The 13,025-nt window shown below is 38.7% G+C and overlaps 1 protein-coding gene across 5 annotated transcripts in view; it reads right to left on the bottom strand.

Annotated features, from left to right (window-relative positions):
* The window catches only part of LOC115763302 (lachesin), a 78,938-nt gene that overhangs the window by 18,208 nt on the left and 47,705 nt on the right, over positions 1-13,025 (bottom strand). For all 5 annotated transcript variants that reach the window (XR_004017894.1, XR_004017893.1, XM_030705793.1 and 2 more), the window contains exons 3-8: positions 2,374-2,415; positions 1,810-2,015; positions 1,468-1,533; positions 1,353-1,392; positions 1,115-1,270; positions 885-1,013 (exon numbers count right to left, since the gene is read on the bottom strand). Coding sequence is in view for 3 of the 5 variants with exons in the window: in XM_030705793.1 (XP_030561653.1) it covers positions 885-1,013; positions 1,115-1,270; positions 1,353-1,392; positions 1,468-1,533; positions 1,810-2,015; positions 2,374-2,415 (639 nt within the window). In the remaining 2 variants the exon portion in view is untranslated. The remainder of the gene's footprint in view (positions 1-884; positions 1,014-1,114; positions 1,271-1,352; positions 1,393-1,467; positions 1,534-1,809; positions 2,016-2,373; positions 2,416-13,025) is intronic.

Below are 13,025 nucleotides of genomic sequence, written 5' to 3'. Positions count from 1 at the left end.
GGCTGGGGGAAGCAAAGCACACACGTTGCGCACCTGCTTTGCTTTGTGTATTTTACGCATTTCACGGCGCTTCTCACTCGGGGTTGCCACACCGACCGAATGGCACATAAATGTTTCATAACAGTTGTTCCCCAAAAATGGATTTTACGCGCCGGCACGTGGAGTTCAATATAAGATTGTTACACGGTTCTTAAACTAGCAACTATTCTGGTTAGGTTTCATTTCATAGAAATCTACTCGACTTCCAGACACAAATGTACGAATAATATCTCCAGTTGTATCTATTATTTGTAAACATTTGTTAATTATGTTAGGTAATGAAGAGGTGAACAAGGTAAACAAGTTAATTTTGTTGATAATAAATGCTTGCAAATTCTTACAAAAATGAAGTTTTATACTGAAGGATTCTCAACAAATATAGAAATAAAAAAAAATTTATATACAAATATCTGAGGGTGCTCGTCAATTTTATATTTCACCCAAAAGAATACATATACAAATTTTATAATATATATATAAACTATAATATTATATAAATATTATAAATATTAGGTATTCCTACCTAATTATGATTTTTTACTGTTCAAAATAGTATGTTTTACAAATTTCCTATTTTCTCCCAATAATTTCTGCTATGCTTTTATCAATTTTAATGGCTAATTATTTTCTACGATATGAAAAGTATTAGCATAGCTTTAATTCAAAGCATAATATTTACTCTATTGATGGAAAATCTACAGGGTACGTATTCCCTCAAAGGATCACACAATTTTAAGCTTACTTTTGTATTGGGATTTTTTCATAAGACTCGATTATATTTTTATATTTAATGATTGCATTTAAAAACGATTTCTTTGATCCATAGCAGTCTCCCAAATACTCACATTGAACTCGCAAATGCACCCGCTTGCTTATTGATGGCGGCACCCCGTTGGAGGCCACGCACAGATAGGCCGCCATGTGGAGCCGGCTCACTTTGGTGATGTGCAGCAGCTCGCCATCAACGACATTGACTGGTTTTTGGAAAGGGACGGGGAAAGAGGAGCATGAGAAGAGAAACCACATTGAGCAAGCGTTGTGTGCGCGGATTGTAAATGCGAAGCTGATTACTCACCATGCTCCCCGCCAATTAGCATTTCCTCGCCATCCTCGCGACGCCACATGACGTAGGGCTCTGGATAACCACGCGCCTTGCACATCAGCGATACGTTCTGACCCTCACGGACGACCATGTCGTTGCTGGTCATGCCCTCGACTATCATGGGTGGCACTGCACAGCGGAGCGGAGTCAGAGAATGAGATGTGTGCATTGTGGTTCGATTGCCAGCGAATTGCTGAAGTCGTCAACTTACCCACCACCTGCAGGTAGCCCTTCCTGGAGCGCATTGGATCCTTAAAGTAATATAAGCAGAAATCAATTTTCACTTTCTGCTTGAATTTCAATAAAATTAAAGACATAAAACCTACCGTATTGACCTGGCACATGTACCAGCCACGATCCGTTTCCTCTACTTCCTTGATGTGCAAATACCACTAAATAAATCAAATATATAACAGAAAAGTTTGATGAAATTCGACTGATAGTGGCAAACACGTGTATTTGCAAAGGCTATAATAATAAATTACATTTCTACTATTCAGGATCATAACGTCTACATGAAAGATAAGTAGGAAAGATATGATTTTCTGATAAAAATTAACAAGAGAGCCCTACGCTCCAAAAAACCAAATTGTAGGTCCGAACAAAATATTTGAAAATTTCCCCAAAACTATAAAGACAAATTAAAATGTTATTGTATCACTTCTTACCGATCGATGATCGTTGTAGGTCAAACTAATCCGATTATTTTGCGATATTACATTATGATGTATGGAAAGTATCGTCTGGGTATCCACACGCACCCAGGCCACTTTGTAGCCCTTGAGATTCTCCACGACACAGGCGAGCAGCGCGTCGCGGCCAATTGAGACGGTGACATTAGCAATGGGTTCGGCAAAGCGTGGCATGTCCGCATCTGTGAAAACACAAGCAGAAGCAGAAAGTTAACAGGAAGGGTGCCGCACAGCCATTTGTGGCAGAGTTAATTTGTGTAAAAGTTTGCTTGGCCCATATTTGACTTTGTGGTTCGCGCTTAAAACTTATTTTTATAAAAGAAAATACAGAGCCAATGACAAATGTGGCGCACACATTTTCTTTGACATGACTCTGTCGCACTTTTACTGACTCTTGATGGGGCATGTTGCGCGTTCAGCATACGTTCCATAAGCCGGTGCAAGTGCAGCGAGTCGCGGGCAAGCACCAAAATATTAAAGGAAGGGAATTAAAAACAAAAAATAGCACAAAGTTAAGTTGAAAGCCGTTAAATTAATTACCTTCCAGTGCCGTTTGCTGTGTATCCACGCGTGTGTGTTTGCCTGCAGGACGAAAGAGTGCACAAAAAGGAGCAGTTAGAAAATTTAATTATATTTTTGGTCAAATAATTTCATTGGGAAAACATTCTGGCTGCCCATTCGTATACGTAATAAATAAAAATTAATTAGCGCCAACTTGGACAAAAACTTTGCGCCAATGTGTCCTGCCGTGTCCTGTGGACTCTGTTGCTGTCGCCTTATTTTGCTGATACGACAATTTTCACGCTGCGCTTTTAGTTTCTCATGACCTTTTTTATGACAAAAGTTCAAGTTTAATTGTTTTTTGTCGCAAATTGCAACGTTTGCAGGTTTTCCGTTGTGAGAGCACAAAAAGTTTTATTTAACAGAAAATATTTCTTAATTGAATTACAGTGACATTATGTTATTCAACTGTAAGAATTATATTATATCATTATTACCGTCTTTGGCTAAATAATATTGTGTATATTAAGTAAATAAATTTATTGCAATATCAAAAATTGCATTATGTAATTGTCATTAAATTATTTATATATTTTTTATTTATTTTAATTATTTATAGATTTAATAGGTTCCCAGAAGCAAAATATCTATTCTTCCCTTTTAAGGATAACTTAAAAAATTTGTATTAATAGACCTTTAAAAAGTGTTCATTTTTGGGCCTCCGCTTTATCCGTGGTTCTGTGAATTTTGTAACTCTAGTTAACATTCGACTTTCAGGACACAAAATTTCCGTGTCGCATGTCAATGTTCGTTCAGACCCGACCCATCTCCAGCACAGTCCCCTTATCCTTCGACACTTGCAAATGTTCCACAAGCATTTAAGAAATTTGAGTTAGCTGCAAATCTCATTCCGGTCAATGTGTTCAGGGACGCTGTTCGTAAAATAAAACTGGTAAATTGAAAAACGCTTAAGCATTTTTACAGCTTTTAACACGGCATTGCATATTGAATTACGTTGCGAAGTCAGGAGACAGAACACAGGAGACAGGAGTCAGCCGCCAGCAGGACAACTGCAAACGGCGCTTAAGAATCGCTAGCCCCACTTGCCCCCCACTTGCTGGTGGCCGACACCCAAAGCCATGTCCAATCTCCGATTCCCTCTGGACTTTTGCCACTTTTCAACTTTCAAGTCCTCCCCCTCAATCCCGTTTGCTGTGCAGCAACTACTGTTTATGCTTTTTCTCCGTTTGCCTTCACTTCTGTCCCGATGTTCTCTGTCCATCGCTCTGTTTTTCTTTTCTCTTCTTTTTTTGGACTATGAAAAATGCTCAACACGATTTTCGCTGTTGATTTACGTTTTAGCACGTTTTTCGTATAGTTTGGAGCTCAGTTTTTTAGCATTTCGGGGGAAAGCGCAACACCCTTCATTCAATTTCACCTGTCAGGGCTGCATTTGCCGGTTTTTGCCATTCAAGAATTGTTTTCTCGCGAACGTCAAGCTGAAATTTAATGAGCAGTTTTTCATAAGCTTTCTGCTTGGCCTGCCGATTTGTCTGGGATTCTATTTGCGTAATTCTGGACAGCAGCTGCCAGCTGAATGTGATATCTGATGTGATCAGTTAGAATGCGTTAAAATATAGTAGGATTAAAAAATTCAATGTAATTAATGAGTAGATTCGATAGTAGCTGACAAAAATTCCAGTAAGTCGATATACTTTCTATAGAAATTAAATATGATAAGCACTAATTTAAATATGTTAATATTAAAAATTAATTTAAGGTTTAATGAAACACCTCTTGGCAGAAAACCATAGGTAAAATATTAAAATCTAAGTGTAAATATTAACATTTACAATAATTTTTGTTTGTGTGCAAATTAGCCAAAATGTAAACCTAGTTTCCTTGCATAATAGTTTATTTAAAATACGCGTCATACTTGTTTGAAGTAACAATTCAACTAATTTGGAGCCAGTCAAATACTTAAATAATGTTTAAATACTTTAACTCAGTATTTTGAGCTTTAATTCGGAAAAGAATAATTGTTAAAAATGTTCAAAGGAACCCTTAAATATCTGGCATTCATGTTGCCTTTTACAGCACTAATATAACTAATCACTTGGCTTAACTCATAGGATTTAATATTCAGAGAAGAGTCTTAAACAAATTGTACTCTGGTCTGGAATATAAATTATAAATTCTTATTTTTCTTAAAAATAATTTGTTGCTAATTCAAAGTATTTGTCAATAAATTAATATATAGAGTATTTTGAAGCTTACATATATTGGCTTAAGGCTTTGCAAATATATTTTAAATTGATAGGGTTTCCCTAGCGCCAACTACCTTGCTAGCTTAAATCAGTAAGAAAGACTGATGACAGTCAATTGCTTGCAATTGCCCCTCTCTGCTGCACTGTTTTTAATTTATTGAGTAGCTAATGCCCTAAATACTTTGCTAGTTTTAAAGCGTGCTTCAATGTTAAAGACTGGTAATAATCAAACGTCTGCTCGCCGTTCGACGCTGGCACCACATGTGGCAGGGGTTGGACTGGCAATCAGTCAGCTCACTGTCCACTCGACTCCTCCATGATCTGGCGTGCAAATGTTGTTTGGCTCACCTAAGCTAAGGACCAGGACCTGAATTGGCCTTTTTATGCAAACGCAGCTGACCATTCAATTTATCAGGCTCGCCGATGGCTTCGTTTCGTTTCGTTTCGGGCCGACTTTGGTTTTTGGACTTTGTGCAAACAAAAACGCGCTGAAAAGTGGCCGCCAGTTTCAATGAGCCGCCTCTCCGACTGGGCGGGGTCGGGCCAGAACAAGTAGCTGCAAAAAGCGGCGCCAAAGCAAATTTGACTGCGCTTTTTTTTACTTTATTTCAAGCGAGTAAACACAAATTGTCGGCATACTTTTAGGCGCCTCGCTGGCCATTTAAAGCGCAACTCAATTTTATGGCAAATTTATGGGGCGCTTAACATTTGAATGCCCCTCTGTACATCAACTGCAAATGCAAATCGCAAATCTGCACGTCTTTGCCGGGCATTAAAATGAGTCGTCAACATTTACGCGACTGCCCGGAAACGCACAAATCATTGAGGTAGGCGGACTGCACATAGCGAATGGAGACGAGGAGAATGCACAGACTGTCTGTGTGTCCACCTGGGCAAAACCAGAATCTAATATCGGCTGCTTGCACCCACCAAATGGACGTCATAAACAAAAAGCACACAATAAGAGGCGAAAACTCTGTGGGAACGTGCCGCCTACTCAGTTTGTGTGGTCGTTTTCAGGTTGCCTCAAGGCGTGCACAGTGATACAAAACGCAAAATAAGATATGAAATGTTAAGCTTAACAGAAGAGTATGGTTGGTTATGAAAAAAACAATTTTCCTTATTTTGTACATTGGGAAAGTTGCGTTAATTAAGTAGAAATTAATTTCAATTACAAAATTAAATCATATGAAAATTATATTATTATTTCCAAATCTGACTGCCGTATTAAAAAAGTTTATTAATATAATTAGAGTACGACATAAAGGATACATATGCTTTAGCACGAGCTTAGCAATATGGCTTGAAAATAAACGATCTTGAAGAAAAAATATAAATTTTTATAAGATAGTCTCAAGTACTTGATGACTACTCCTGTCAAGGATAACAATAAAAAAATGAATAATTAAATTGCAAATTAAGTCTCTTCTCAAGGAAAACAGTGAACAGCTAATTTTGTAATGCATTACAACTTTTATCAACGATAATTAAATTGCAATTCACTTTTCCTACATTTAATAAATATTATTGTAAATTATAGTATCAACTCTGTTGATGCCAGATGTTTCTATATGAGAAAAAAAACAAAACTGATGTTAAGCTTGGAAAAAGATTACAACAATTGCCTTAAAAGCAAGCCTACTGAAATTGTGGGTCAACGTGACGCGGAAAAATGGTCAAGAATTGATAATAACTGAGAATTATAAATAAATGGGATTGTCAAGCGAGTAGCTCTATTTAAAATTATATAATTTTATGCTACAGATGTTTAGTTAAATGTATGAAAATAAGTTGGTTTAACTTGATTTAGTTCGCCGCAACCGATTTGACGCATATCCGCATATTTTTGTATCCACTGTGCTGGCGCCTTGACCCTTGTTGCCCTTTTTGGTTTTCTTTTTTATGGGCCCATCTTTTTGCTGGCCATGTTTCCTTTTTGATTTTTTTCTTTTTTTTTTTGCTTGTTGATCGGATAGGGGGCGGGGCTACTTTTGGTTTACGCGCCTTCCACGCCCGGCCGTTTATTGTCGTTTATTTGTCTTTTCGCCATTTTTATATTTACGCATATAATCGCTTTCAACGCTGGCCGCCTTGGGAGCTCTGGGAGCTCATATCGGGCCAAGGATGGGGCAATGGGAATGGGAATGTTGCCCCGGACTTTGGCTGTGTGTCCATGTGCGTCTTTTATTTCTGTTCGGCTTGCGGCTTGCGGCTGCTTGTTGAGTGCCGACTCGACTCCAAGGCAGGTTTGGGGGAGGGCTGGTTGCTTATAAATATGATGTTATCGCTTTTTATGGTCCATTTTTATTGCCAGCAATCAGTCTTCTGTTTTGTTTGCTGATTGCTTGCCATTATTCAAATGTATTTGTTTAATTCTCGGGGATTGGTCCCTCTGCCGATGCCGCTGCTCCGCTGGGCAGGCACAAATCATTTTAAACCCGCAATATGTCAACAAATATTTGGCCCCAGCTTTTCGGGTTTCATTTGCCAAATGCTCAGCTCGTTATGGCTTATGGTGTGGCCATTATCCTTAAAACTGGAGATGCCAGTGTTGGCTACTTTACAGCGGGAGTGTTGTGTGGAGGGCGAGCTTAGTGGCTACCAATCAAGCCAATCCAATCACACGCCATTGACATTTGACAGTTGCCAAATCAGCTGCAGCTCATAATCACATTGCGTATACGTAATTAGTTGAGAGCTGACAAGCTGCCCGCCGTTGCCCACTCTCTCCGCCTCGGCAATGTCTGACAACTTACTATTCTCTCGCTACTCTCTCACAAAATATATCTCTCTCTCTCTCTTCCTCTGTCGTTTTCTCTCTGCACTCACTATTGTATATGCACTTTGTTGACAAACGAGCTGATTAAATGCCAGCTCTGGCTCATTATGCAATTAAATGACTTTGGCACTGGCTTATTGGCTGCTTGTCCAGACAACATCGAGCACGTGAAAACCAATGCTTATTTACATTTAAGCTTACTGACGGCTTATTAATTGCAAGTGAAAAATAGCATAGCACAAATGCAATTTAATTTTGAGTTATGTGACACAAACAATTGTTTATTATTAAAATATTAGACAAGCTTAGCTGAATCTGTTGTGACTACACTTAAATGTTTATATAGTTGGTACAAATATACAAATATAAATATAACATTTAAATTTGTTGTATTATACATCTAGCCCTTGCATTTAGAGCGCGTAAAAATGTCAGAGATGAGATTACATTAAATATTCACCGTCAACTTAACTTAAGTTTATAAATGGAGAATTATTATGACATGATTTGCCTACAGACTCATGGACTGACTTAAGTCTATACTTGTTCACAGCTACTTTGGAGCAGCAAAATATTTCACAGAAAGGAACTTCAGACCGTTTTCATACGCTTTAACATTTTGGACACAGGTGGTCTACAAAATTGATTGGCCTTTATGCAACATAAAAATAGCATTTATATTTTTTGTTTCTACTTAAATTAGATAACTGTTATTTTATTTACTTTTAATTAGATACAAATTTTAAATCATTAAATTTAGTAAGTACATATTTAAAAAAAAATTAAGGCATCGCAAAAAAGTTCATCTGGCTACGCGCTTAATGCCGAAAGTAACACAAAATAAGAAAAAGAAAAACTGAAATGGCAAACAAGTCGCAACATTTACTTAAGTTGTAATACCGGCAACTATCCAGGAGGCAACTATTACCATAATTTACAATGCAGTCATAAAAAGGGGCTACAGCATATGAAATGCTTTATGCAAATTGTTTACTTTTGCCCTCAGCAGTAGCTGCAGCAGCAACGGCAGCCACAATAACAACACAAAGAATGAAAGGCGAAGGAAAACAAAATGAACGGCAGCCAAAGCCCAAAAGTATGCAACAGATTTTTTTTTGCAGCAAGCACACGTGTTGCAAACGGCAAAAAATTGTGGCAAGAACGAAAAACGAAGCAAAGCAAATGCTTACCAGATAATATTAAATGCAAGCAAAGCAGAGAAAGAAAGCGGGAGCTGGAGACGTCGCGTGTGTGGATGCTCAGATATTTATATGCAAAACCGCAAAACAAATTTTGGTTGCGGCAAAATGCACTTTGCCAACTTGGCAACTTGGCAAACAAATGAACTCGAACTGGGAACACAAACACACATTCAGAACCAGTTCGAAATTTAGTTCCAGCTGCATATATAAAATGCACATATATATAAATGCAGGGACTTCTTTTGTTTTAAAAGCAACTGCAATCTCAGCTCAGTTGAGCAACTGTGGCTGCCGTTTTTTTTTCGCTTCAAGTATTTCGAACTTCATTGGCGAAGAAATTGCTGGCAAGTTGCCCAGCTGGTTGTGGCGGGTTCGGGCGGAATCTGGCTGGCTCTGACAATGTAATCGCTTGTAAGACAAAGCCAGCTTGCATTTAATGGCTCAATTCAAGCATCTTGATTGATTGAGCTGCGATGGAAAACTCATTAAGAACTTTAATTAAATTTAGCTACCAGCAATGTCACAAAAAAAAAAAACAACAGCTACAAAAAACAAAAGAAACAAATTCTCATTATTCATAACAAATATTATAAATATGAGAATGTGAAGCTAACAGTTGCAGCAAGAAAAAGCTAAAATACTTTTAGCTGTTTGAGTAGAAGATGCCTGTAAAGCACTGCCCAATCCTATTTAAGCAATTAATTCCTGGAATTCTTTCATATAAAACAATTCTTCAATGTTCAAAGAAGCCTTCGATTATATATAATTAGATACATTTTCATAATATTGTATTAGATTTCTTCACTTAGATGAAGCTAATATTGTGATATGAAGTTGTTTTGAGAGCTAGCCGATTCTAATACATTTATTATACATTAAATATATACACAATTCATCTGTTTTCACAGGGTATTAAGACGAAATATGTGCAAAATAAGTCAGAAAGTGAGCGAAAACATAAAACATGGCAAGCAACTGGGGAGCGTGAGTTCAGTGGCAATTGGGGAGTTGAGGGCAGCAACTGCTGGTGCTCGACCCTTTCTCACTTTCATGAATTATGCTACGTGCTTGTCAGCTTCAGCTTGAAGTCCTTGCCCCACCGTTAGCTCCTGTTCAGCATTACGGTGCAATGGCTGAGGGGCCACTAAGGTGCAACTGCCAACAGGCAGATGGTAGGTGCCAGGTGGCAGGTGGCAGCTGTTGCTGCGGGTTCGTTTAGACTGTGTTTAACATATTAATAAATGATTGTGACAAATGCACAGCCAACGCCTGCATGTCTTAATGTGATTCTGGCCAGCTCGCTCTTCAGTATTCGGGGAAATAAGGGTTAAAGTGGTTTATGATGCCAGAATAACAGATTAAAGCTAAGCTGGCAGCACGAAAATTAAATTTTTCAGGCTTACGTTATTTAGATTACATGTAAAACTTGCTGTATAACTTTAAAAGGAATTCGAATCTTCAGTTTACTTCAAGATAGCTCTAATCAGAATGAGAGAACAGCAGAAAGGAATAAGATAAAAAACAAAATTTGAACAGAGGACAATGCAGAAAAAGGCTGGAATTTATAGAAATAAAAATTGATTAAGCATCTCAATTGATGATCAGATGGAATTAGAAAAGGGCAGATCACTACAAAAATCTTAAATTAACCAATTTTATTCTTAGCAAAAAGCTAACATACCATTAATGTATAACCAAGGAAACCTTAAGAGAAAGTAGAAAAAAGTCCGTTTCAAGTGCCCCACATGCCAATTAAGTTAAGTAACAGCTAATGAGATGTGCATGTCACGCGGCAGTTGCTTTCAGCTTAAGCTGAGAGACTTCAAGTTGTGCCTGACACAAAGTATTCATGTGTCATTTGTCACAGCTTTCGACTTAAGCGCAGCCACCTATAAGCTGCAAGATGCACAATTCCCAGTGTGCATTGGACGCTGAATTAATCATGCAATAATCATTCACTCAATTTACACACACACCTCCGCACATTCACAACAGCTTCCGCCCCTCAGTGGAACAATGAACAATACTCAATCTCCATTTAATGCTCGATTGCTCAAAATGCACATTGCAAATTGTGCAAGAGCTGGTGTGGGAGGCCGAGAGCGCTGCTGGGCAATGGTGGATTGACATTTAACAGCATATTGCTCATACGCCATGTCAGCGCTTGGCAGCGGCGTCTTTTCGCGCAGTAGCGCATGGTAAGTAAATTTATTTCAAACAATTATGCAGCAATTAACAAACCGATGCCGGCAATTACAGGTGGGCGTGGCTATGTGGCAATGCCAGTGCCTGCCGTGCATTATTCATGCAATATATCACAGACTGGCGCGCCACGTAATTGCTGCTTTCAGGTAGAAGCACGCGGCATACTTTTGAGCATTTTAATTTTTCAATAATTCAATTTCAGTTGCAAGTGGCTGCCGTCCGTCTGTGTCTGTGTCGGTGTTGGTGTCGGTGTCGGTGTCGCTGTCTGTGTCTGTGTCTGTCTCGGTCTTTGCCTGATTTCTCACCTGTCTTGCAGATTAAGTATGCGCTGTGTGCGCGCCGCATATGCGTTGCGTGACGCCATTGAGCGCGGCGCCTCCTTTATTTGCAATATTGCCACGATTCGGGCTCATAAATTATTTTCAACGCGCATTTAAATTACAATTTGTAATACGCTCTCGCTCTGCCAGCCACACTCCCTCGCTCTCACTCTCTCTTTCGCTCTTTCCCACTCTTTTCTAGGCTCCGGCAAGTGGCCTGTAGCAACTGCGGCACCTACGCTCGCTTTGGGTTGTGGGTTTTGGCCATTTGCTGCCAACATTTCCGGCCACCGAGACCACTTCACAAATTAAGTTGTCAACAATTTTAACCATATCGCGACCATATAATCTTCACACCTAAATTATTTATATAAAAAGCTCCGACGACCCCACACACACACACACACAAATAAACACACGCTATACTCACACAGCAACACACAAACATAAATGCCAGCAAGTGGGGCAATAAAACGTTTTATATCGTTGTTGTTGTTCTTGTCGTTGTCGAGCCTTTTGTTTAATAAATTATGTAAAATGCGCCAAATTGAATTTGAAATTCATGCAGACTCTTACTGGTTATGGGAATTAAGATATGTCGACAACCAGACAGACAGACATACCCCGACACACAGACAGACAGTCAGACATGGCAACGCATGGTTTTCGGCTACAACACGTAAACTTGCTTAACAAATCTTTTATGTGTGTGTTTGTGTGCGTGTGTATTTGTGAGCCATGGCTTGTGTTTTGGTAGAAGAACAACAACAATTGGCTTGTTGCAAAGTAGTTTATGGCTGACGCTTAGCCATAAAATCATGTTGAATGGTTTTATGTTTATAAATAATATTATTTATAAACAAAAATTCAACCAAATTTAAGCATATTTAGTACTTATTTTTGTGTTTGTACAAAAGTATTTGATTAGTTATTATTATTAATTTAATTTATTAGATATTTATTACAATTATTAAATTTGCCGCAGCTTTATAAGCGTTGATTGGCTAACAATTTGTATTTCAAATATAAATATATTTTCTGCTTCTTCTATTCAATGCAAAGATATTTATCGCTTACTCCTAAAGTTAGTCAAGTGGAGTTTCGAAGCACCGTTTGTGACTCTTGCAATTTGAACATTCTAAAGTGAAGTTCGCTTTTGGAATTAGAATGAATTATTTTCTAGTACATATAGCTCTCACAATCCTATAATCAAGCCGAATCATTTCGGGCAAATTGCAGCACATCAGAGCCAAAATGATGGCCAAAAAACTTTTCCAAATAACTGTCTTAACTGGACCATAAAGCCGGACAATAAGCCAGACCCGAAATACACAGTATAGTCAGAAGACTGCACATAAAACTTAATGGGACTGCAATGTGGGAGGTGGGTGGTGGGCAGTGGCGTTTGAGCCGAGCTGGTGGGTTGGGCATGTAAGTGAAGGCCGCGCACAAAAGTAGGCAAGCATAAACATAATTTACATCAAGTGACGGCCATCAAAGCAAGGACAAGCCAAAAGTCCTTGGTGCAAATCACAACTGAATTCGTGAAAATAATAATTAGGCGCAGTCGAGCGGCGACCCACGCCTCCCCACGCCTCGCGCAGGCTTTCCCTAGAAGCCTACAACAAAAGAAGCCGCACTCAGAATTGCAAATGAAGTGTGAACAAGAGTCTTTACTCTCTCTTTCACTCCCTATACTTCTCTCCCTTGTACACTCCCCCGCTCCCTTCTGGTCAGAGTGCGTGCAACAAGACAAAGACCCGCAAAAATGTGTCTTTGGAGACGTTATTAAAAGTTTTCTTTTTTTCGTTGGCTACTTTTGTGGCCGCCATTTACATTAACAGCCTTTCATCCAGTGTTTGGCCAAAAATATCAAAATGAAATTGCTGCATAATTTGTACTTTCCACATTTTCTCTT

Source organism: Drosophila novamexicana, unplaced genomic scaffold (assembly GCF_003285875.2).
Source record: "Drosophila novamexicana strain 15010-1031.04,08,12 unplaced genomic scaffold, DnovRS2.1 tig00000689-arrow-pilon, whole genome shotgun sequence".
In the NCBI taxonomy this organism is placed as follows: Eukaryota; Metazoa; Arthropoda; class Insecta; order Diptera; family Drosophilidae; genus Drosophila; species Drosophila novamexicana.
Note: the sequence above shows the minus strand (reverse complement) of the source record. Positions and strands in the feature narration are given on the sequence as shown.